Source organism: Dama dama, chromosome 30 (genome assembly GCF_033118175.1).
Source record: "Dama dama isolate Ldn47 chromosome 30, ASM3311817v1, whole genome shotgun sequence".
In the NCBI taxonomy this organism is placed as follows: Eukaryota; Metazoa; Chordata; class Mammalia; order Artiodactyla; family Cervidae; genus Dama; species Dama dama.
In genome coordinates, this window is record NC_083710.1 from 89,566,003 (window position 1) to 89,588,331 (window position 22,329).

At 61.1% G+C, this 22,329-nt stretch overlaps 1 protein-coding gene across 3 annotated transcripts; it reads left to right on the forward strand.

The window, feature by feature from the left end:
• Positions 1 to 236: 236 nt before the first annotated feature.
• On the forward strand, positions 237 to 18,701 carry TFDP1 (transcription factor Dp-1). Of its 3 annotated transcripts, none has more exons than XM_061132988.1 (12): positions 237 to 307; positions 1,166 to 1,240; positions 8,053 to 8,119; positions 8,908 to 9,014; positions 12,162 to 12,283; positions 13,156 to 13,321; positions 13,557 to 13,700; positions 14,041 to 14,109; positions 14,364 to 14,515; positions 14,840 to 15,006; positions 15,651 to 15,729; positions 17,599 to 18,701. In XM_061132988.1, the coding sequence occupies exons 2-12, from the start codon at positions 1,229 to 1,231 to the stop codon at positions 17,744 to 17,746; spliced, it is 1,233 nt and encodes a 410-aa protein (XP_060988971.1). In that variant the 5' UTR covers positions 237 to 307; positions 1,166 to 1,228; the 3' UTR covers positions 17,747 to 18,701. The 3 variants fall into 3 exon arrangements, with proteins under 3 accessions (XP_060988971.1, XP_060988972.1, XP_060988973.1); XM_061132989.1 differs by lacking the exon at positions 237 to 307 and adding an exon at positions 406 to 427; XM_061132990.1 differs by lacking the exons at positions 237 to 307; positions 1,166 to 1,240; positions 8,053 to 8,119 and adding an exon at positions 8,214 to 8,397.
• The last annotated feature ends 3,628 nt before the right edge of the window (positions 18,702 to 22,329 follow it).

The window sequence follows — 22,329 nt, forward strand, 5'->3', positions numbered from 1 at the left end:
ACGTGCACACATCCCTGACTCAGCTCCCCCGCGCGCGCACCGCCGCGTCCTGGACCAGGCCCTCCTCTCCATCCCCAGCCGGCGCGCGCACACACGCGGGCACGCGCCGGAGCGGCTCATCTTCTCAGAGCGCGGGCCGCCGGGCGGGAGGAGGTGGGGGGAGGGGGAGGAGGAGGAGGAGGAGGAGGAGGAGGAGGAGGAGGAGGAGGGAGCCGAAGGCGCGAAAAGGCGCGCAGGCGCGCTGCGGGAGCCGGGCCGCCGCCCACGTCACCGCGCCGCGCACGTCACGCCGCCCGACGCTCGCAGGGTGAGCCCCGCGCCCGGCGCCTCGGCAGGGCAGGGACCCCGGCCGAGCGCCGCCGGGACCGCCGCCCCCCGCCCGCCGCCCGCGGGTGCACGCCCGCTGCCCGCGCCGCCCGCCCGCCAGGTGCGGCGGGCCGGGGTCCCAAGGGGCGCGCGCCGGGCGCCCAGACCCGCCGCCCCCGCCCCGCGCCGCGTGCGCCGCCCCGGTCCCCGCGCGCCGGGGCCGCCGCCTGGGCGCCCAGGTGACCCCCGGAGGGGGCGCGGGCCGGGGGCCCGGGCGGGGCCTGCGGGCGGCCTCAGGGCGGAGCGGCGCGCGCGTCCGCGCCTGGCGGGGGTCGGGGCGGGGCGGGGCGGGGCGGGCCCGGGCGCGCGGGGCCGGGGTCCGAGGTCCGGGGCGCGGGCCCCACCTGCCTGCCGACTGCCGGTTCCGGCGCGCGGGGGGCGCTCGCGAGAGGCGGCCGCGGCCTAGTGACAGGCCGGAGGCCGGGGGCCCCGGAAGCCCACCTGTCAGAGTTACCGGTCGGCCGCTGGTCGCGGGTGGGCCGGGGGCGTCCACGGGTAGCGCGTGCGCGCGGGGCCGCTCCGGGTGGGGGCTCGGGCCGCGGTGCCAGGCTGGTCCACGCCGGGTCTTTGTGCGCCTCGGGGAGGCCGGCGGTCAGCCGGGTGGTGGACGCTTCCCTGCCTGAGATGACTTTAAAGTCCCCGGGTGGGGGGCGTTTCTGGGCCGCACCCCAAGGACGGAGTGTGGGCTTGGAGAGGAAGGGACTCCTGCCACTTAGATGGGTGGTGATGCTGAGGGGACGGTGGTGTTGTCAACTTCTCATTTCAGCCTGGCTCATTCCTCCTCTCTCCTTTTTACCAGGAAATCCATTTTTCTTTTCTGGAGGGTGACCATTCCTAGCATCGATTTCACGGATCTGGTAACATGGCAAAAGATGTGAGTATGTGTGTCTGCTTTGTGCTGGACGGATGGCGCCCAGCACTGCGTTCCCGGTCACTCCCCACCTTGTTTCAGAATGACCACACATAAACTGCGGGCGTGTTGGTGTTCAGACCTTTCAAGCAAAGAAACAAAGTAAAGGTGAGGAGGCGGGGACAGCCGGTGGCGCTGTGCGCGGCCTGGGCAGTGCTGGCCTCCGCCTGGGCCGGGCAGGCCTGAGCTGCGGCAGGCTGCGTCTCGAGGCTGGGCACCGCCACGTTCCTTGGTCTCTTGGAGGCTGGTTGACTTGTAAATCAGTCGGGGCTCTGTGGGAGGACACCCTGCCTGCGGAGGCGCTGGGCTGGCGGAGCCTCCCTGAGCACCTGCTTTGTGAGCCTCCTGGGAAGTGAGTTCAGCTTCCAGCCGTGGAAGCGCTCAGCACTGGACTTGGCAACTGTTTTTCTCAGAAAAAAATGAAATTTGGTGATAAACAAAATGTGAACAATTCTGCTTTGTTTACATTTGTCACGAAGCCATAGAATATTGTGAGTAAACTTTTTCGTTTTTTGCAAGAAATAGAGGCTGTTCGGCCTCCACGCAAAGCTGCTTTCATGGGCCGTGGGGCTCCGTCCCAGCCCCGGCAGCATCAGTTAAATTCCCTGAGGCCCCAGCGCTGTCCGTCAGTGTTTCTTGGAACACGCTATTCTGCGAGCATCAGGGGAGAGAGGCTGCTTGCTTATTTACTCATCAGTTGCACAGAGTTGGAAATACAGCCCAAGGCACAGCCCGAGGCACAGCGTGTCCGTTTCTGTGGGGTCAGAATAGCACACTTGGAGTCCTCTCGTGGGGGTGAGCTCGGCATCCCGGGTGACGTGTCTGTGGTGAATGTCGTAATCTCTGTGTGCTGTGGGGTGACTTATCACCTGCCTGGCTTGCCTGCCTTGCTGTGTGAACCCCCGAGGGTTCTGACTCCTCCAAGGGGCCTGGGGGGTGTCAGGGCAGATGGCCGTCGCCCCGCCCAGCTGCAGGAGAAGCGCTGCCCAGCGGCCTTGTCCTCGGTCCCTCCTGGAGACGCAGCCTCACGGAGCGCAGGCGGCCCGGTGGTGGGTGGGGCAGGGAGGTGCCTCTGGAGTAGGTGATACCGGCCTGAGAGTGGGGTACAGGTGAGGTGGCCTCGCCTGCGCTGAGCCGAGCCATCCTGTGTGCTGGAGCCAGGTCTCACCGGGCTGGTGGTCGGCGGATGGCAGCTTGGCTCCTCTCCTGCTGTCTGTGTCTAAGGCGCGTGTGACGTTTGAGTCTGGGAAGATGACTCTGCAGCCAGCGTTGACTTAGGTCACGGGGCTTCACTGTGGTCTCGGATGTAAGTCGAAGCTCCTCGAGGTGAAGTGGGTGGGCTGGGACGCCAGGGCACAGGGGCAGAGCTCTGGGGGCTCCGTGGGGGCTGTTGGGGCCTGGGGGGCTGGAGCTGATGCTCGGGGGTCCCAGCGGAAGAGGTTGAGGGTCTGGGGAGGGGTGGCGTTGGGCATCCCCGTGGGGTGGGCAGGTCTCCCCGGCTGAGTTCCCCCGGGGAGCTGGATATGCTCCCCGCCCTGTTCCAGGCATCGGGCTCAGAACCCTGCACCTCCAAACCGCGGGCCCCGAGCGCTGTCTGCCTCGCTCGGGCTGTGGCGTCTGCAGGGGTGGTGGCGGGCAGGGTGGGCCCAAGTCGAGGAAGAAGCGTGCCCTTCCCTGAACCCAGAGGGTGGGGTGGGGGCCGTGCTTGCGCTCTGAGCCGCTGCCTGCCCTGGGGCTTCTGTTTCTAGCGCACAGAAAGGTGTAAGTTTCTGTTGTTTAGAGAGAGGTGCGGACCAGACACTGTCGTTCCGTGATAAGGGACAAAGCTTAATGCCTCGGGGTTTGTTCCCACATCCCCTTTGAAGAGTGGGCTCGGCGTCATCCTTCACTCCCCGCCCCGTCGTTGCCCCGGGGCCCTCGGCCCTGGTTTGTGGGACTCACCTTGGAGCTTGGGGACTTTCGTGTACACCTGGGGTATTTCCAGGAATCTTGCAGTGAGACCCCCAGGTCAGCGAGGCCTGTGGGTGGGAGACTGTGGCATTGGGGGCGCTGTCCAGGGCTGCCTGTTCCCTCCCCCGTGGGAACCTGTTGCCCTGGTGAGTGATCATGTGGTTCATTGGTTTTTGATTTACGGAACTGGGTGTCTGCAGGTTTTATTTTGTGCCTCAGGTCTTGTGACAAGATCCTGATCAGGGGGTTTTCAATGTGCGGGACGCTCCTGGGGTGGAAATGCAGGCATGGATTTCCATCTGACAGTGGAAACTGTCACTGTCAGATACATCTTGTACTGAACGCTGTAGTCGTGTGATGTACGGGGGGACGGCATCTGACATGTACTGAGCGTGTGCGTATATGTGTGTGCAGGTGTGTGAGTGTGCAGATAAGTGCTGAGTGTGTACACGTGTGTGCTGAGCAAGTCTGCACGTGAGCATGTGTGCACATCAGTGCGTGACAAGAGTACGCACGTGTGATGTGTGTGCTGAGTGCATGTATGTGTGCTGAACCTGTGTACAATATGTGTACATGTGCTGAGCGTGTCACATGTGTGTGCTGGGCATGTGCTGTGTGCACACGTGTGTTGGAAGTGTACGCATGTGTGCTAAGAGTGTACACATGTGTGCGTACTGGGGTGTGTGCGCATGTGCACACGTGTGTGCCGTGTGTGTGTACTCAAGCGTGTTGGGTATGTGTGCATGTGTGTATATGTGTGCTGAGCGTGTGTGTGCTTGTGTGATTATATGTGCATGTGATTACTGTGTAACGTGTGTATATGTGTGTGCTCACATGTGTGCTGGGTGTGTGTGCTGAGCGTGTGGTGCCCACGTGCCCCTGCCTGAGCTCTCCCCCTCTCCAGTCTGTGGCCCCATGAGCAACTGGGAGCTCTTGGCCTCTGGAAGACTGTGGTTATAAAGGGCCTGCGTAGTGGCTCTGGTTGTTCTGGAACTGGGCGGAGGGCCATCGGGGAGCCCACGATAGCCCCCGACTCTCGGGGAAGGAGGGTGCAGGGCCGCCATCCCCTGGGAGGACCCGTCCTCATCCTCATCCAGTGTCACGCAGGTCTGCGATGAGCAGGGGCGGTTGCTGTGTGGAATCACAGTCCTGCTTTTGCGTTGATGCTCCAGGACCCTCGCGCACCTCCCTCTCCCTGGGCTGTGGGAGAGCCCGGCTCAGCCCCGAGCTGTCCTGTGGTCGTGGCCGTAGCTGCTCTGTGGTTGCACATGGTGTTCCAAGTTCACGGCACCATTCCTGGATCGACCTGTCAAGGGCAGGAAACCCAAAGAAACTGCGTCGAGCCTGAGCTCCCGAGGTCTGGTTTAGGGAGCTTGTCTGAAAACACACGTCCTACGTGTTGCTTTCCAGTGGCCAGGGCAGCGGGCACCTGCTTGGTCCCCAGGCCTCGCCGGGGCGAGCCAACCGGGCGCTGGGCGGCGGCCCTTTTCTTCCCGCCCGAGGTCCTAGCGAGAGTGCCCAGCCTGCTCCGCTGAGCAGCGAGGCAGCACTGCTGTGCTTGTTCTTATGACAGGTTTTTGTATTTGAGTTAACTTCTCCACACGAGATAAAATTGGAGAAACTCTGAAACGGTGCAAACAGCAGAAAGTCACGGCTTAGCTACACATGCGGCCCTGGGGTGCCCGGCGTGTCACGCCTGGTGCTGCCCGTGTCCCGGGCGTCGGACGCTGCTTGGCCCCGTCCCTGGGCTGAGGGCGTCCCCAGGGCGCTAGGGGGACCCAGCCTGGCACAGTGCGACCCCGGGGGCTGTTCTCTGCACGCGGTCATCTTGTTAAAGCTGTTCTCTCTGTGGTTGAATGAGTCTCACTTTTCTCCAGCATAGACTGAGTGGACGGCTCTTGCTCAGACGCCAGGCCTGGCTTCTGTCTCTGTGGTTTTGTGCTGTTAGGTGGGGCTGGGCTGGGGGCACAGCCCTGGGGTCACTGCTGGCGTGAGGGCCAGGCCTCTGGGGGTGGTGCTGCCCCGGCCCAGGTGGAGCGGGGACTCCCCGCGGCTCCTCTCCTCCGTCAGCCGCCTGCCCGCCGCCAGCGTTTGTCGGCACCGAGCGCCTGGCGGGAGCAGGCCGCTGTGGTGCCCCGGCCGTGGCCCGTCCAGGCTCTGAGCTGATGCGTGGCGCGTGGTTCTGAGGGACCAGTTTGAAGCTGGTCTTCTTTCTCTCAGCCTCTGTCATTTGAGCTCAGGACTGTCCGTCAGAGTCCTGTTTTCCCAGGATCCAGTTTTAAAGGGGATTCTGGTTTGATGCAGCAAACCCCGTCCATCTGGGCTCGCAAACACAGCACTTCCAACACCCATGTCCTGGGTCCTGTCTGCCAGGCATGTGCTGCCCAGGGCTGGGGCTGGGGAGCAGCGCTGGACACACCTTGGGGGGCCTCTGCCTGCAGCCCAGGGGTGGGGGCTGACCGCCTGGCCTCCCTGCCCCAGAGACAGGAGAGCCAGCCACTCAGGTCGACCTCCTGGGCCTCCCTGCCCTGGAGATGGGAGAGCCAGCCCCTCAGGCCTGGCCGCCTGGGCCTCCCTGCCCCGGAGATGGGAGAGCCAGCCCCTTAGGCTGACCTCCTGGGCCTCCCTGCCCTGGAGACAGGTGCGGGCGTGCTGGCCCCTCAGGAGTATCCTGCCGCCAACTCGCCACCGTGGCTGGCGACGCGTCCCCTCCTCAGCGGGAAGAGTCCTGTGCTGGTTGACGGTGCCGCCCCAGCAGGCTTTTCTGTCTCAGACCTCGGGTTTTCCATTTAGCAAAACTTCCACGAGGAGCAAACGTGAGCTACTTAAACAGTTCAGGGAGTGTTCCTTGTGGCTGTAAATGTGACGGGAGTTGTACCTGAGTTGGAAAACCCAGGAAAGTGGGAAAAAGCAGTCATCTGCCGGCGAAAGTGGGAAAAAGCAGTCATCTGCCGGCCTGTGTCTGAGAGGAATTGCTGGGAGCTTGTGTTGTCCGTCTTGGGGTGGACGCGTCACTTGTGAAGGTGTGTTCCCCGCATGTGGGCGCCCCGAGCTGCCTGCTCCGCCCGCTTCATGGCCCTGTGCTGCCGCTGCTCTGGAATCACTCGTTTTTCTACTATCTCATTTTTAGCAGCTGCTTATTTGATCTTTTGGGGAATCATAGGTGGTCAGTTTTGAAAAGTGAGCTAAGATGGGAAATAATAAAAAATGAGACCTTCTCCCTAAGCTCATCTTGCAAAACTGAAGCACGTGTGTGTGCTCCGGGCCCCTGGCGTGGAGCACAAGCCCTTTTCTGGTGAGCAGTTCCGCCCATGTGCTTTTGTTGCATAAACTGTGGCCCACGATGCCAGCTTTGATTTCTGTAGGGTGGAGAACATTTGAAGACCCTGAATGCGACCTTCTAGATTGTTTGCAGTTTTCCCCAGGCTTTCAAAACCAGATCTAGGCGGCACAAATGGGCGTTCAGAAGTGAAACCATTGAGTGGTAGCCTGAGGCGCCAGGCTCGTGAGAGTCCCGAATGGTGGGCTGACTCGCCACGTCCCCTCTGCTGTGTCCCCCAAGGCCCGGCCACAGCAGAGGGATCTGGTGGTTTCCAGTTAAATTTCACATTGGCACAAATCCACAATAACCGACTCTGGGTCCTCAGCGGAGTAACTGCACATGGACACGCGTGGGCACCTGCACACGTGTGCACTGTGTCTGAGACACGCTTAGAAGACTTCCCCAGACGGGCGTGCCGGTCACACCTGCTTCCACCCATTTTAACGCCCCGTTTTCAGCACCAAATTTGATGATAACTTAAAAACCCACAAGCTCGCGCCGCCCGTCGGGTGAAGTTTTAAGTTGCTTTCAGTTTTAGTTTGCATCTTTGGTTTGGAGGCTGGATGTGTCTCTCTGTGAACTGAATGTTCCCCCCCACCCCAGCTGTGTCCTCCATCAAGCAGTGGCTTCCTCTTGATTTGCACCCCAGGAATTAAGGATGTTCACGTGACGTTTGTCATTCTTCAGCATGAGGGACAAGTGCAGCATCATTTCGGGCTAACCCCCAGAGAGCACGCCTGAGTTCACAGCGGGCGATTGGCGTTGTGAGCAGGTGGCCTTCAGGTGTCTGCGCACCCCCCCCCCCACCCCTCTGTCCTGGTGCAGCAAGGCTGAGGCGCGTCCGGGTCCGCGCGGCCCCGCGACGCCCAGCCCTGTGCTTGCTGGGCTAGACTTGAGGAGCTGCCAGGGGTCTTCTCTTTCTGTTCTCTCATTTGCTTTTCAGAAAGATCAGGGTTCGAGTGAAAATGTCTTGTGCTAAACCAACGGCATTTAAATTGGGCCAGAGCTCTGGGGGTGAGGCCCTGCTTGTGCCGCCGGGGGCCTAGGCAGCAAGGTCGGGGTGCAGCAGGGGGCCCGCCCCGTCGCCCTCTGTGTCCCCTGCCCCCCGGCCCTGGCTGCGGAGCCGGCACACCCGTGGGTGGTGGGTGCGGGCCCTCGAGGGCAGGAGGCTGGGGGCACAGCTGGGGGGACGTGGTCCATCCCCGCGTCAGGACCGCCCGCGTGTCCGGCACTCTGATCGAGCCAGAGCCCTGTGGTCAGGCCAAAGCGCCAGTCTGCTCTCCCAGTGGTCCCCCCGCGGTCCCCCTCGCCGACCTCAGACGGGATTGGTAAAAGGATGTGCAGTTCGGTGATAAGAGCAGTACTGCGTTGTCCCAAGGGTTGAGTTTAAAGGCAGAAACAGTCATTTTCACGCGGGTGACATAGCTGATCATGGCGGGTGACCCCGCGCCCCTGGCCGGCAGCTCAGCCCCGACGCCGCCTCACTGTGTTGTTGTCCCTGCAGGCCGGTCTAATTGAAGCCAACGGGGAACTCAAGGTCTTCATAGACCAGAACCTCAGTCCTGGGAAAGGTAAGGGCGCCCGTGCATCTGTGTCCCCGACGCCCCAGGGGCCTGGGCCCAGCATCTGCCTGGCTTGTAAGTCGTGTGCTGTTTGCAGAGAGCCAGGGGAAGTGGAAGCGAGCGAGGACGTGAGCACAGCACGGGGCACGCGCTTTCCTCCCGCCCCGGGCAGCCCTGCGTACCCTGCCGGGACCCCCTTGAATGCAGGCGCCGGGACCCCCGGCACGTGAGGGCAGCGGGGGCTCTGCGTGGACGCGTGCCCACCGTTGTGTCCTCGGAGCGGGAAGGTGTCTGTCCCCTTGGCTCCATGTCCGGGTGTCTGAGCGTGGGGGGCAGTGTCCTCGGGGTCGCTCCTCCTGGGCAGGAACGTGCTGCTGCAGGTGGAGCAGCCTGCGAGTCTGCGCGCACCTGCAGACGCGTGGGGAGGTGTCCGGCCACGCTCAGTTCTGACTGACGTTCTCTGAGAGTCAGAGCTGTGAGCGCTGCGTCCTGTCGTCCCCCCAGAACATTTCGTTAGCAGGGCAGGCAGCTCACGGGGTTTGGGCAGGTTGGGGGCAGCCTGGGTGCAGCGGAGCCCTGAGCCCTGCATGTGAGGGCCTGGTGTGCCCTGGGGCTGGTGGTCGGGAGAGGGCGGTGTGGGCACAGCCCCCAGGTTTGGGAGTCAGGCTCAGCCGAGGTGCCTGCAGCCCCCCATGGGTCTGACATGGTCCAGGGCAGGAGGCCCGCCCGAGCGGCGGTCAGCCTGGTGCCGTGAGCCCTGGCACAGGGCCACTGCGAGGTCGCCCCTTGCGTTGCAGGCGTGGTGTCCTTGGTTGCCGTCCACCCCTCCGCAGTGAACTCTCTCGGGAAGCAGCTCCTGCCAAAGACCTTTGGACAGTCCAACGTCAACATCGCTCAGCAAGTGGTAAGGCCGGGAGGCTCGCCATCCAAGGCCCGTGGTCTCCAGGGCATGGGGCCAGTGCCGGGCACCCCCCTGGCTCAAAGCTGCCTGCCCGCGGTTTCCCGGCCACTCCTGCCTCTGCCCTCATGGGGTCTGCTGGGGCGGTGTGTGTACTTCGGTGGAGTGGGCTGAGTGGGTGGGCTGGTACCCTCTGTGGCTGGGGCTTGCTGCCTGCCCAGGACTCGACGCTGGTGTCTGGGCCGACCTCTCGTGGGCTCGGGGCTCTGCGGATGCGGGCCGCAACTCCCCTGACTTTCCTGGCTGAGGGGAGGGGTCAGACTCCCAGGGCTTTGCCCAGCGCCCCCCGAGGAGCCCCCACCAGCTTCTGCCTGCGGGCTGGGCAGCCTCTCCCTGAGGTGACCTGTGGCCGTGAGGGGCGGGGCATTCATGGCCCACCCGCGCCCCTGGCCCAGTCCCTGGCACTCAGCCCCGTCGTGTCAGTGACCACATTGCCTCAGCAGCTTTGCTGCGACGCTCCAAGTCCGTAGTACGCGGAGGCCTGGGCCTTCCTGGAACATCACAGATACTCAATAAATGTCTTTCTGATGGAAGTTATAATTCATATTATTTTATTTTATAGGCACTGTGTGTTGTGTCCTAGCAGAGTCACAGCTGAGCGTAGCTCGGTGAGCGTAGGCACGGTTCTGTTGTTTCCAGTTTAAATAGCAGGGAGCCGGAGTTACATGGAGATTTCTGTCGGTGCCCTCCCAACCTTCAGCTCCTCAGCGGACTCTCCCCCACGGCTTCCCAGAGCCGGCTCAGGGCCGAGCTAGTCAGGCGGTGCCTTCTTCCCCGCGTCCTGGTGCCTCTCCAGCTGCGCAGACAGAGGCTGTGCGCAGAGAGCTGGGGGTTCTCACCAGAGGTCGGTCGGCGGAGAGCAGTGGAAATAGGGGCATGAGGGCAGAATGAGCACCACAGGGTCCTCTGTGAGGCTGAGGTGCCGCCGCAGGCATGGGGTGCCCTGCCCACCCCCGTGTTCCGCAGCGTCCAGGACGGCCACCTTCACGGGGTGCCCTGCCCACCCCCGTGTTCTGCAGCGTCCAGGACAGCCACCTTCACGGGGTGCCCTGCCCACCCCCACGTCCCGCGGTGTCCAGGACGGCCACCTTCATGGGGTGCCCTGCCCACCCCCGTGTTCTGCAGCGTCCAGGACAGCCACCTTCACGGGGTGCCCTGCCCACCCCCACGTCCCGCGGTGTCCAGGACGGCCACCTTCATGGGGTGCCCTGCCCACCCCCGTGTTCTGCAGCGTCCAGGACGGCCACCTTCATGGGGTGCCCTGCCCATCCCCGTATCCCGTGGCATCCAGGACGGCCACCTTCATGGGGTGCCCTGCCCACCCCCGTGTCCCGCGGCGTCCAGGACAGCCACCTTCATGGGGTGCCCTGCCCACCCCCGTGTTCTGCAGCGTCCAGGACGGCCACCTTCATGGGGTGCCCTGCCCATCCCCGTATCCCGTGGCATCCAGGACGGCCACCTTCATGGGGTGCCCTGCCCACCCCCGTGTCCCGCGGCGTCCAGGACAGCCACCTTCATGGGGTGCCCTGCCCACCCCCGTGTTCTGCAGTGTCCAGGACGGCCACCTTCATGGGGTGCCCTGCCCATCCCTGTATCCCGTGGCATCCAGGATGGCCACCTTCATGGGGTGCCCTGCCCACCCCCATGTCCCACGGCGTCCAGGACGGCCACCTTCATGGGGTGCCCTGCCCACCCCCATGTCCCGCGGTGTCCAGGACGGCCACCTTCACGGGGTGCCCTGCCCACCCCACGTCCCGCGGTGTCCAGGACGGCCACCTTCATGGGGTGCCCTGCCCACCCCCGTATCCCATGGCATCCAGGACGGCCACCTTCATGGGGTGCCCTGCCCACCCCCGTATCCTGCGGTGTCCAGGACGGCCGCCTTGTGCGTGGGCATCTGGTGGGCGCCTGTCCTGCCCACAGAGCAGCCGTGGCTGAGGGGGGGTGGGGAGCGGGCGCTGTCGGGGGTGCAGGGACCGAGGTGGGGGGTCGGCAGCAGCCTGGCTGTGGGCGGGGCTGCCGTCCGGAGCCTGTTCTGAGCGCTGGAAGGACAGCTCTCGAGGGGATGAGCCGTGACCCAGGGCCCCCTCAGCACTCACTTGCAAGGCCTCAGCTCTGGGGATTCGCGCCTTCCACCCTGGTTCGCTTTCTGGAACATGTGTGCCGTTTGATCACTTTCTAGAACACTCGCTGTTTGATTTCATCTCTCTTGAATGAGAGTGAAATACTGATGATGCTTTGATCGCTGGGAACATGGATTAAGAGACTGGAATTCAGCTGAGCTGTTTTCCTTTCCGTGGTTTGTGGATCGTTGATATTCATAGGTGACCTGGGCTTAGGGATAATTTGCAAAGTGCCAGGTCAGCTGTGTCAGGGCTGCGGCAGGTAGCCCTTATCCTGCTAAGCAGTGGACTAGTGGGAGCATCCAGCTTAAAATAGCACAGCCGTGGCCCGCTCCCCACCCCCAGTGCTGGGGGCCCGGGGCTCCCGTGCCGGTCACCGGGAAGTGCTGCTTCCACGTGGTTTCCAGGCTCAGGCACGAGTCTCTGGGAAGCTGAGCTCCTGCTCGGCTGGACGAGGCAGTGTGCACGTCCCCGTGAACATGGGACTGGAGTCCCGAACACGTGGGGCCACGGGTCAGGGCTTCCAGGCGGATGTCTGTGCCCGAGCTGTGGGTGCCCGCCTCCGCCCCGGTGGCACTGCCCCCTGCCCCCACCCTGCGTTGGCCGGGGTGCCCAGGGCTCCCTGCATGGGTGGGCGAGCAGTGGGGTGACCGCAGTGAGCCCCGCTAGCCCTGGGTTCCTTTCCTCTCTGTCTCTGGGGCTCATTGCTGCCCCAGTGGAGCAGAGTCTCATCTCTGTCCGGGTCACGGGGGAAGGGAGTAAAAGTGGAGCGTGCGGGTCTTTCGGGGTCATCTCCAGCCGCCGTGTGCAGCAGGTGTGTGACGGCAGCCGGGGCTCCGGGGGCTCTCAGGACCCTCCTCCAGCCTCTGCTTAATGACCTCAGCGGTGGCCGTAGGTAACAGGAAGTGACGAGGCACAGCGTCGTGCGTGGGAGATTCTGACTGTTGTGAATTGTCTCTTTTGACTGTAGGTAATTGGTACGCCTCAGAGACCTGCAGCGCCAAACACTATCGTGGTGGGAAGCCCACACACCCCTAACACTCACTTTGTCTCCCAGAACCAGCCTTCAGACCCCTCACCTTGGTCTGCCGGGTGAGCACTTGCCGAGAACTCCCCCCACCCAGCCTCTGCGTGCGCGTGGGCACTGGTGCGGCGGAGGAGCGGGCAGTGGCCCCGTGTGGCCTCGAGAGGCCAGGCCGCGGGCAGCCGCCCTGAGTTCTGGGGGTGGTGGCTCCACGGAGGGGGTGGGCTCTGGCTTCTACGCGCATTGTCTGTGCTGGAGAGTACCGTTTGTGGGACCCCAGGAAACGGGCGGGTCTTCCAACCTCTCCCCCTGCTGCTAAACGTTGCCGTGGGCAGCCCCATGCCGCGGTCACACTGTTGCCTTGATCCTTTCCTCCAAAGGCAAAGTGACGTGAAACAGTTTTACTCAGAGGTCAGCTGTGCGACTCTCCTTAAAGACAAAAAGCTATTGTTGTAAAGCAACAATCATCAGTCCCTGAAACCCCTCAGTGGGGAACCTGGGCGGCCGTTCCCCTGACGTGCCTACTCAGCAGGTCAGGTGCTGGGTCTCCCTCCCGGCTGCCACGGGGCCTCGTCTCAGCCAGGTTGCATTTGCCCCAAATTCTGAAATTTGCAGTAAAATTTCCATAGCTCTTTATGTCCGATGACGTTTTCTTAAGAAGCACCGTTTAGCATCTGGACACCTGTCCGACTTGTCCCAGGTCCTGCTCTGCTTTTCCCTAGAGTTGGAGAGACACGTGTGGGGCCCAGTCATGTGGAAGTTTGTCCTGCGGCCTTTAAAGGAGGGGGGTCCCTGTACGGGGGACAGAGCCAGGCTCCCACCCCTCTGTTGGGCACGGCCCGTGGGGGCCCCTGGCGGCACGAGCCAGCCCCCAGACACGGGTGTGGATGCGGCCCGCGCTGCGAGCTGAGGCCGCGGCCGCTCTGTGCTGTGCCCGCAGGAAGCGCAACCGGAAAGGCGAGAAGAACGGGAAGGGGCTGCGGCACTTCTCCATGAAGGTGTGTGAGAAGGTGCAGCGCAAGGGGACCACGTCCTACAACGAGGTGGCCGACGAGCTGGTGGCCGAGTTCAGCGCGGCTGACAGCCACATCCTGCCCAGCGAATCAGTGAGTGCGCCAGGCAGGCCGCCCCCCGCGGGTGCAGAGGAGGCCCTGGAACCCTTAGGAGGGGCGTTTCCTGACCCGCCGGTGCCGCCATGCTGTTGCATCCCCGCGGCATCCGCTCGCTCCCGTGGGCCCTGTGGGGGCCGCCCTGGGTGGGGGGGCAGCATGTGGCCTCAGGTATGTCCAGGGTCCCTGCACGTGGTCCTGGGCCGTCTGGAAACCCCCATGTCTCTGCTAGGCCTACGACCAGAAGAACATCCGGAGGCGCGTGTACGACGCGCTGAACGTGCTCATGGCAATGAACATCATCTCCAAGGAGAAGAAGGAGATCAAGTGGATTGGCCTGCCCACGAATTCCGCCCAGGAGTGCCAGAGCCTGGAGGTAGCCGGCCGCCGCCCTGGGGTGCTGAGCGGGCCCTGGGGCGCTGGCACAGCCATGCTGCTCCCGGTGGTGACCTGGGGTGGGTACACTCTGCGTCGTGGCCTGTGGGGGTTTTAAAGAACGTCGTATCCACGCCCAGAGGAGGGGAAGCCGGGCGGAGGCGGCATGGTCCTGAGACAGAGGAGTCGTCTGCGCGCCTGGCAGCAGCTGCCTCATCTGGGCCCCTGTACCCCGTCAGGCTCAGGGCTCATGTCTTTGGTGACTGAGTGTTGTCTTGGATTTTCAAATATGTTTCAGAAATGAACCGTGATGGTTTTGTTTTGGTGTTTGGTCTTTGAAGGTGGAGAGACAGAGAAGACTGGAAAGAATAAAACAGAAACAGTCGCAGCTTCAAGAGCTTATCCTGCAGGTATGGGCTCCTGCTGGGAGGCTGCTGGGTGGTGCAGGCACCCACCCGCGAGCCCGTGGTCTGTCCCCCAGGCTTTTGGTTCTGGGTGTATTTTCTCTGGCCGGTGGCTCCCTGGGTAGCCACTCTGACCTCTCGGGGGGCCAGTCTTCTTGGTGTTGGCTGGGGCCAGGCAGGGCTGTCTCATATGCCCAGGGAGAGACTAGCTGTTGAGTGGCTGTGGGTATGAACGTGTGCCAATTGTGCGTCTTTTTTAGCAAATTGCCTTCAAGAACCTGGTGCAGAGGAACCGCCAGGTGGAGCAGCAGGCCAGCCGGCCGCCCCCGCCCAACTCGGTCATCCACCTGCCTTTCATCATCGTCAACACCAGCAAGAAGACAGTGATCGACTGCAGCATCTCCAACGACAAGTAGGCTGCGTGGGCGGGGCCTGCCCGGCGAGGTGGGCGGGGCCTGCCCGGCGAGGTGGGCTGTCTGACAGGTCGCCAGGCGCGGCTCCCAGGGATTTCACTGGCGGGTTTCCTCCCCCACTGCCTGTGCGGACCCTTGGAAAGGAGGGCGGTGGGGCCTGTGAGGACTGCTGTCAGGACGGCAGGCGGCACTGTCCCGGGGGCGTCGCTGCCTCCGATCAGTGGGTTGTGTGTCGGGAAAGGTTTGGGGGCTCGGGGCCCCAAGCCAGGCATTGTGCTCCGTGCTGGAGACAGTGCTTTTCTGACGGCGACCGTCGCCTCCAGGTTTGAGTACCTGTTCAATTTCGACAACACGTTTGAGATCCACGACGACATCGAGGTGCTGAAGCGCATGGGCATGGCCTGCGGTCTGGAGTCCGGGAGCTGCTCCCCCGAGGACCTGAGGGTGGCCAGGAGCTTGGTGCCGAAGGCGCTGGAGCCCTATGTGACCGGTCAGCGGGCTGGGGGGCGCCCGCCCGCTGGGGAAGCAGAAGCAAGGGGGGTGGGGGCTGAGGGGGCGCGGGGTGCGGCAGGTGCCTGTAGGGTCCTCGGCCGAGCCAGGGGTCCCGGTGTCTGTCCTGCTGCCCCCGGCCAAGCTGGGGGTTCTGGCCAGCATGGGGCACTCTGGTGAGAGGAGAGGCCGTCCTGTGCCCCTCTGGTGTGGGTTCCTCCGTGAGCCTGCGCGTTGGGTTGGCCTGGGGGCTCCCGAACCCTGCAGGATGTCCGTGAAGCAGCTCCTGCCTGCCGACCCCCCGACGCCAGCAGCTGCCCCACTGACTCCAGCTGCCCACCTGTTGTTGGCGAAGTGGTCACGCCAGGAGGAGGGGCGGAGGTCACGCTGGGAGGGGCGGGGGACCCCGGGAGGAGGGGCGGGGGCGGTGTCACGCCAGGCAGAGGGCCGGAAGGGCCAGGGAGCCTCCTTGGCCCGCCCGTCTCCTGGAGGCCATCTCCCTTCCTGGCCCTGCAGTGCAGTCATGGGCTTCCCTCTGGCGGGGGCACCGGGGCGGGGCGGCCTGGAGCCGTCGGGCCCTGTTTCAGCCCGAGTCCTGCGCCCCTCTGCTTCCTGACGTTTGCCTCGTTTTCTTCCTCTTTCCAGAAATGGCTCAGGGTTCCCTCAGCGGTGTCTTTGTCGCATCAGCGGTGTCGACCTCTAATGGCACGAGGCTGTCTGCCAGGTAACTGCGCCCCTGGGAGCCGCGTGCCTACCCTCCCTGGTGGGAGGCCCGGGTCTAGTGTGAGCGGCCTCCATCCTGCTTGGAGCGGGGCTCCCTGCGCAGCGGACATCCCAGGGTCCCAGGGTCGCTGGAGCTGCTCCTCTGGGCAGAGAAGCTGTTTCTCCTGATGAGTTTTTTCCCCTAATGATCAGTAACGGTACATGGGTTTTATTTTTTTTAAAGTAACTCAGTGCAGTGGCGGCAAAACCAGCTGAACCGCGTGGCTGGTAGCCTGAGTGACAGGCTGTTTCTCCATCTATTTTTTTTCCCTTTTCTTTTCAACACACTTGAAGTCACAATGTACGTGTAGTATTGTTCCTTGCTTTTTCTTATTTTACCGTTTATTGCGTGCATTCCTCTGCGTGTTGAAGAACTTTTATCATTTCAGTCAAAGTGTGTTTGAGCCGTGACCTCACAGGCCCCCGGAGCAGGGCCGGTTCAGGCCTCGGCGTTTCTCCTGGTTTTTTAGAGATAAATGTAAGGTGATTTCAGTGTGAGTATGGACAGAACAGTGGTCTTACATAGTATCATGTTGTGCCTTACACATGTTTATATCAGTCCTGAACATTAAAGAATGTCTGGTTTCTCATACACATGAAGTCAGCAGCGTGTAGGTCCAACAAAACCGGATTGGCTAGTAAACCCTGTGTGCATCTGCCTCGGAGGCTCCGTGGCCACGGTGCTGTGTGGCCTCTGCGTGACCCCAGCTCAGCCTCAGTGCAGCCCAGGGGAGGGGCGGGCTCGCCGTGAGGGTCCCAGCTCCCAGCCTCTCTGGGGTGCCTGCACCTGGTTGCGTTTTGACAGAGGTTGGTTTGGTTTTAAATTCTGAATCTGCCACTGTGCATGGCCCAGTCTGTAAAATCTGAACACTGGTTATTCTGAGAGGTGGAATTTGGGTATTTTCTAAACTTTCCTTTTAAAGGAATTTTTTCTTTTAATGAACTTTCGGGCTCTTGTCAGTGTTTTTAACAAGATGAAAGCCAATACCATTTCAGAAGAAAAACTGACCCTGGGGCCTGATTACTGAGCCACCCTCTCTGGTTGTGCGTTCAGGGGGTTCCTGGCTGCAGGCAGCCACAGCTTCAGCCTCTGTTTTTCGCTCTTTCCGACATGGTTGCCAGATGGGGGTTTCCCAGATGTGGGGTTACTTTGTCAGAGAGCGTGATACGTCCTAGGTTTTGTTGGGCAGCATCAGTGCTGCTGCTGCTGCGTCGCTTCAGTCGTGTCCGACTCTGTGCGACCCCACAGACGGCAGCCCACCAGGCTCCCCCGTCCCTGGGACTCTCCAGGCAAGAACACTGGAGTGGGTTGCCATTTCCTTCTCCTATGCATAAAAGTGAAAAGGGAAAGTGAAGTCGCTCAGTCGTGTCTGACTCCTAGGGACCCCATGGACTGCAGCCTCCCAGGCTCTTCTGTCCATGGGATTCTCCAGGCAAGAGTACTGGAGTGGGGTGCCATTGCCTCTCTCCAGGGCAGCATCAGTAAACACCAGTAGAAGGTATTAAGACACACGTGTGTGGTTTTCTCTTAAAAGGAAAACATGCTGAGTGTTGGAAAACCGTGTGCACACCTGTGAATGCACACACGCGCATCACACGTCCCACTCCTTTCCTCCCCCGGAGGTCATGGCGGTCCTGATGGGGGCTTCGGAGGAGGGTCTTGGGGTCTCGGTTGGTGCACCGGGGCTTCTGTTCCTGCCGCGGTGAGAAACAGGAGCCCGCCCACGCCGCTCGCCCCATCATGCTGAGTGAGGGTGATGGTGAGCTCAGCCTGGGAGAGGTGGGTTCCGTGCCGCTGGGTGTGCGGCCCCTGACGCCCCTGTCCTTGCAGCGACCTGGCCAACGGCGCAGACGGGGCGCTGGCCACGAGCTCCAGCGGGTCGCAGTATAGTGGGTCCCGGGTGGAGACGCCGGTGTCGTGCGTCGGCGAGGACGATGAGGACGATGAGGACTTCAACGAGAACGAAGAGGAGGACTGAGCCGGCCGCCCACGGCCAGCAGTGCGCGCCGGGGAGAGACCTCCGTCCTGCCGTCCTCCTCCCGGAAGAGCTTGGCGACCCCCGGGCTCAGGGCGCTTCTGACAAGCCACTGGCCGTGCTCCGGGGGGTCCCGACAAGCAGCCTGTGTTTGACACCGACGCACGACCTCTACTCTTTCGGATTTTGTGTTTTCGTTTGCTGTTTTTTAAGTTTGGAGTTCATTTCGCCCCCTCACAGTTTGCTGAGTTTGCTGGAGAAGTTGTGCGGCCTCCATGCCGCCCGGTGGGCCCAGCGCAGCGCCCCGGGGGCACTGTGGGCCCGGCAGACGCCCGGCTCTGCTTCTTGACGTTTTATTATGACTTTGTCTCCCTTAAATTATATTGACTGCGTGACTCCATCTGGTTTACACTTTGGTTTTGCTCTGTGTTGCAGCAAATGGATTGCAAGGTCCCTTTTTATTTTTGTTTGTTTTGTTTGGTAAAAGTTTACTGCCATGCTGGTGCAGCTATGGAAACTGAAGCTTGGAAGGGTTTATTGCTTATGGTAAAATTTGCCTGATTTCTTACAGGCAGCGTTTGGAAACTTTTTATTATATAGTTGTTTACATACTTATAAGTCTATCATTTAAAGACATGTACTGAAACAAATGTTGTATTTGTTTCGTAAGCATCTTCCTGTAATCTATTATAAAGTTGAAATTAAATATAGAGAATGTTTTAACAGTTTTTTAACTCAAAATTTGTCAATCATTTTTAATAGTTCTTTTTTTATAAAAAGAAAAAAGAATTTCAGGACAGGCAGTAGTCTCTTTTAAAATTTATTCACCAAGAACCATTAACTGCACAGTTGCTATTAGCTGCCTGTTCTAAAATAATAGTCTTTTTATTGGAACACAAATAAACTTTTCTGTAATATTTTGTGGAATAAAGAGACTTTAATTGTTTGACTTGTTTAACTTGGCACTGTTAGTTTTTATTAATAAAGTGCGCATGGGCATTTTAAACAAGCCGTGTGTCCCTGTGATTCGGGATGCTCTCTGGAGCTCACCACCACCAGGCCCTTTTCTGCAGGGAGGAGCGGGTGCCGGCCCTGTGGTAGATATAGGACCCGCCGTGCGCTGCCCCGGCCCACCCTGCGGTAGGTATAGGACCCGCCAGGGCCCCAGGGGCGGGCAGGGAAGGTGGTCCTGCGGACACGGCCGACGTGGCGCCTCCTCTCTGCAGCTGGCGGCGGGGAGAGCGTCTGCTCCCTGTCTTGTTTTTGGAAGAACCATACTCATCACCTTGGGGCTTCCCAGGAGGCTCAGTGGTAAAGAATCTGCCTTCAATGCAGGAGACATGGGTGTCAGGAAGATCCCCTGGAGGATGAAATGGCAACCCACTCCAGTATTCTTGCCTGGAGAATTCCGTGGACAGAGGAGCCTGATGGGCTGCAGTCCATGGGGTTGCAAAAAGTCAGACATGGCCTGAATATAATCAATCCTGAATATTCATTGGAAGGACTGATGCTGAAGCTGAAGCTCCAATACTTTGGCCACCTGATGTGAAGAATGGACTCATTTGAAAAGACCCTGATGCTGGGAAAGATTGAAGGCAGGAGGAGAAGGGGACGACAGAGGATGGGATGGTTGGATGGCATCACCGACTTGATGGACATGAGTTTGAGTAAACTCTGGGAGTTGGTGATGGACAGGGAGGCCTGGCGTGCTGCAGTCCGTGGAGTCGCAAAGAGTTGGACACGACTGAGCAACTGAACTGGACTGAACTGAGACACAACCTAGCATATGTGATTACCACTGCCTTTAACATTTGAATCCTTATGAGACATGACCTTTGCAGACACATCTCCCAAAGGTCAAAAGCACGGGGAGGCTGGGGTGGGAGGATGGGGGTGATGCCCTCGCAGGTGATGTGCCCATGGTGAGATGACCAGGCGAGCCATTCCTCGCCTTCCTCCTTGATCCCAGGAGCTGAAACAGAATTTAAGGCTCTGACTTTCAGAAAAAGAGTAAGATGGTAAGATTGGCAAGGTCAAACCTTTATTCAGGTTGTCTGAAGATACGAGCGAAGGTTCAGTACAAGGTTGCGGACTTGAGCAGTCCTGTCTCCCAGAGACTGTGGCAGCTTATCTTGTCATCCCGACTGTGGTGGACTTGTGTGCTGAGGGGTGCGGCAGAGGGCAGGGCAGCGTCCAGGCCACGAACGGGCGAGCTGACCCACGTGTGGGTGAGGTGGGCCACGTGTGTATGACAGCAGGTCACATGGGTGAGGGAAGGTCAAGGGTGGGCAAGGGTGGGTCATGTGTGGGTGAGGATGGGCCACCTGTGGGTGAGGAAAGGCCACTGACGAGTGGGTGAAGACAGGCCACGTGTGGGTGAGGACAGGTCACGTGTGGGCGAGGGTGGGCCATGCGTGGGTGAGGGTGATTCACGTGTGGGTGAGGGACAGTCACGTGTGGGTGAGGCGGGCCACGTGTGGGTGAGGGCAGGTCACATGTGGGTGAGGGCAGGTCGTGTGCAGGGGAGGTGGGCCACGTGTGGGTAAGGGTGATTCACGTGTGGGTGAGGGACAGTCACATGTGGGTGAGGCTGGCCACGTGTGGGTGAAGACAGGTCACGTGTGGGTGAGGTGGGCCACGTGTGGGTGAGGGCAGGTCACATGTGGGTGAGGGCAGGTCACATGTGGGTGAGGGCAGGTCGTGTGCCGGGCAGGTGGGCCACGTGTGGGCGAGGGTGGGCCACGTGGGTGAGGGTGATTCACGTGTGGGTGAGGGCAGGTCACATGTGGGTGAGGACAGGTCACACGTGGGTGAGGGCAGGTCGTGTGCAGGGGAGGCGGGCCACGTGTGGGTGAGGGTGGGCCACGTGGGTGAGGACAGACCCACCACAGCTGCATCCCCAGCATGGTGCTGCAGCTCCTCCAGGGCACTGCGGAGCTGACACACGTGGGGGCAGGGACTGAGGGTCTGTGGCGGGCGGGGAGCGTGGGCAAGGATGAGGCACTGGCATCCTCACCTCACCGCTCTTCCTGGCGGGCACTCGGCCGTGGCCCGGTCACCCTGGAGTGCCACACCTCAGGGCTTCCACACCAGCCTCCTTCCGCCCTTTGTCCTTGTGGTGGTGGCCTGTGACCTCTCGGGGTGGTCACGTTTATGAGCTAGTGACTCCTGAGTCTGCAGACAGCACGGCCTGGGGCAACTCGGGCCAAGCCCTGGCTCTGGTGTTAGCATAGCGGCGGTGCCTAGGAGGTGTTCGCAAGCTCCTGCAAGTGCCTGGCCAGCACCTGAGGCCTTGGTGACGTTGGTACAAGGCCTGGTGGGAGAAGCATCCAGACTTGAACCTAGGCCTCTGACCTCTGACCCCGGAGCCCAGCCTCCCCTACCCTAGGGCTGGTCAGCCTGTGTAGTCAGCAGCAACTTGACGGTGAGGTCCAGCCCTCCTGTCCACGGGCACCTTGTGGCCAGCCGGAGCCGGGTCTGAGACTATGTACTTGCCTCCCCGCCTCCGGCAGGGACAGCCCCTCAGCAGTTGGACCGATCCCCCCCCAAACCGGGTCAGCAGCCCCATGTCCCAGGGTCTGTAGGGGGAGCCTGGGCAAGCTGCCTACTGTGCGTGGACCCCCCGGGCCCCCCCGGGCCCCATCGAGGCCTTGGAGTCATTTCCTGGCCTCCGACCTCCAGTGTGTCGTGACATCCCTGAGATGGCCTGGTCCCTGACCTGACATTTCCCAGGTGGCTCAGAGTTGCCGCTTCAGGGTCAGCAGGGAGGACATCCCCAGCCCAGGTCTCCGGTCCCCCGGTTCCGTGGGGCTTCCTCTGTGGGCTTAGGGCTCTGGGTGACAGACAATAGCAGATACATCGTTGGGACAGAATGTTTTTGTTTCGGGGTTTTCTGAATGGGCTGGGGCTGGAGAGCCCTGCCCTGGAGGTTGGAGGGGAGACTGGGCTGGGTGGAAGGCCATTTCTGGGGTCTGGTCTCCACCAGGTGGCAACACCCTGCACCCTGGCCGCGTTGTTGGGGCAGCCCCTCCCATGCTGGTTCGTAACTTCCCCAACTTGCAGTTGAAAGTGTTACAGAAAGAGAATTTTTTAGTTAATTTTAGTTAATCCTTTTTAAGTTAATTCAGCTAACTAAATTTTAGTTCATTAATTTTTTTAATTTACTCTTCCCTGTCATCACGAAAGACACGACTCTTTTAGGTAGGTTAAGAGTGGATTTAATAAACTTGAGTTTTACAGTTTAGGAGTTGTATTTTTTAAAGCCAATGTCCAGAATGCCTGAAATCCTAAGTCACATTTCTGGTGTTCATAGTCACATGTAGGAACAGTAAGTTACAGCAAGAATGGTGCGGTCCATGTGGCTGAGGCGAGCCTGCCCATGTCTTAGCTGTGCAACGGCCGCCTTATGGTCCCCGTGTGAGCCCGTTTATCATAGCCACAAATCTGCCTGAAAGGGAAGAGGTCTGATGGGATCCTGATGGCGCGAGCCTGGCGCGGGGCGGTCTGGTGCGGAGCTGCCCCGGTGCCGGTTTCCGCTGGACAAGGCGTCGGGGTCGCCCTATGCCTGGGGGGCCAACCTGTCCCCT

Excerpts from the sequence above, each read along its gene's own strand:
- TFDP1 (XM_061132988.1), top strand. Across the intron at positions 12,284-13,155 it reads CCCTCACCTTGGTCTGCCGG|GAAGCGCAACCGGAAAGGCG; the intron begins GTGAGCACTTGC and ends CTGTGCCCGCAG. Across the intron at positions 13,701-14,040 it reads AGGAGTGCCAGAGCCTGGAG|GTGGAGAGACAGAGAAGACT; the intron begins GTAGCCGGCCGC and ends TGGTCTTTGAAG.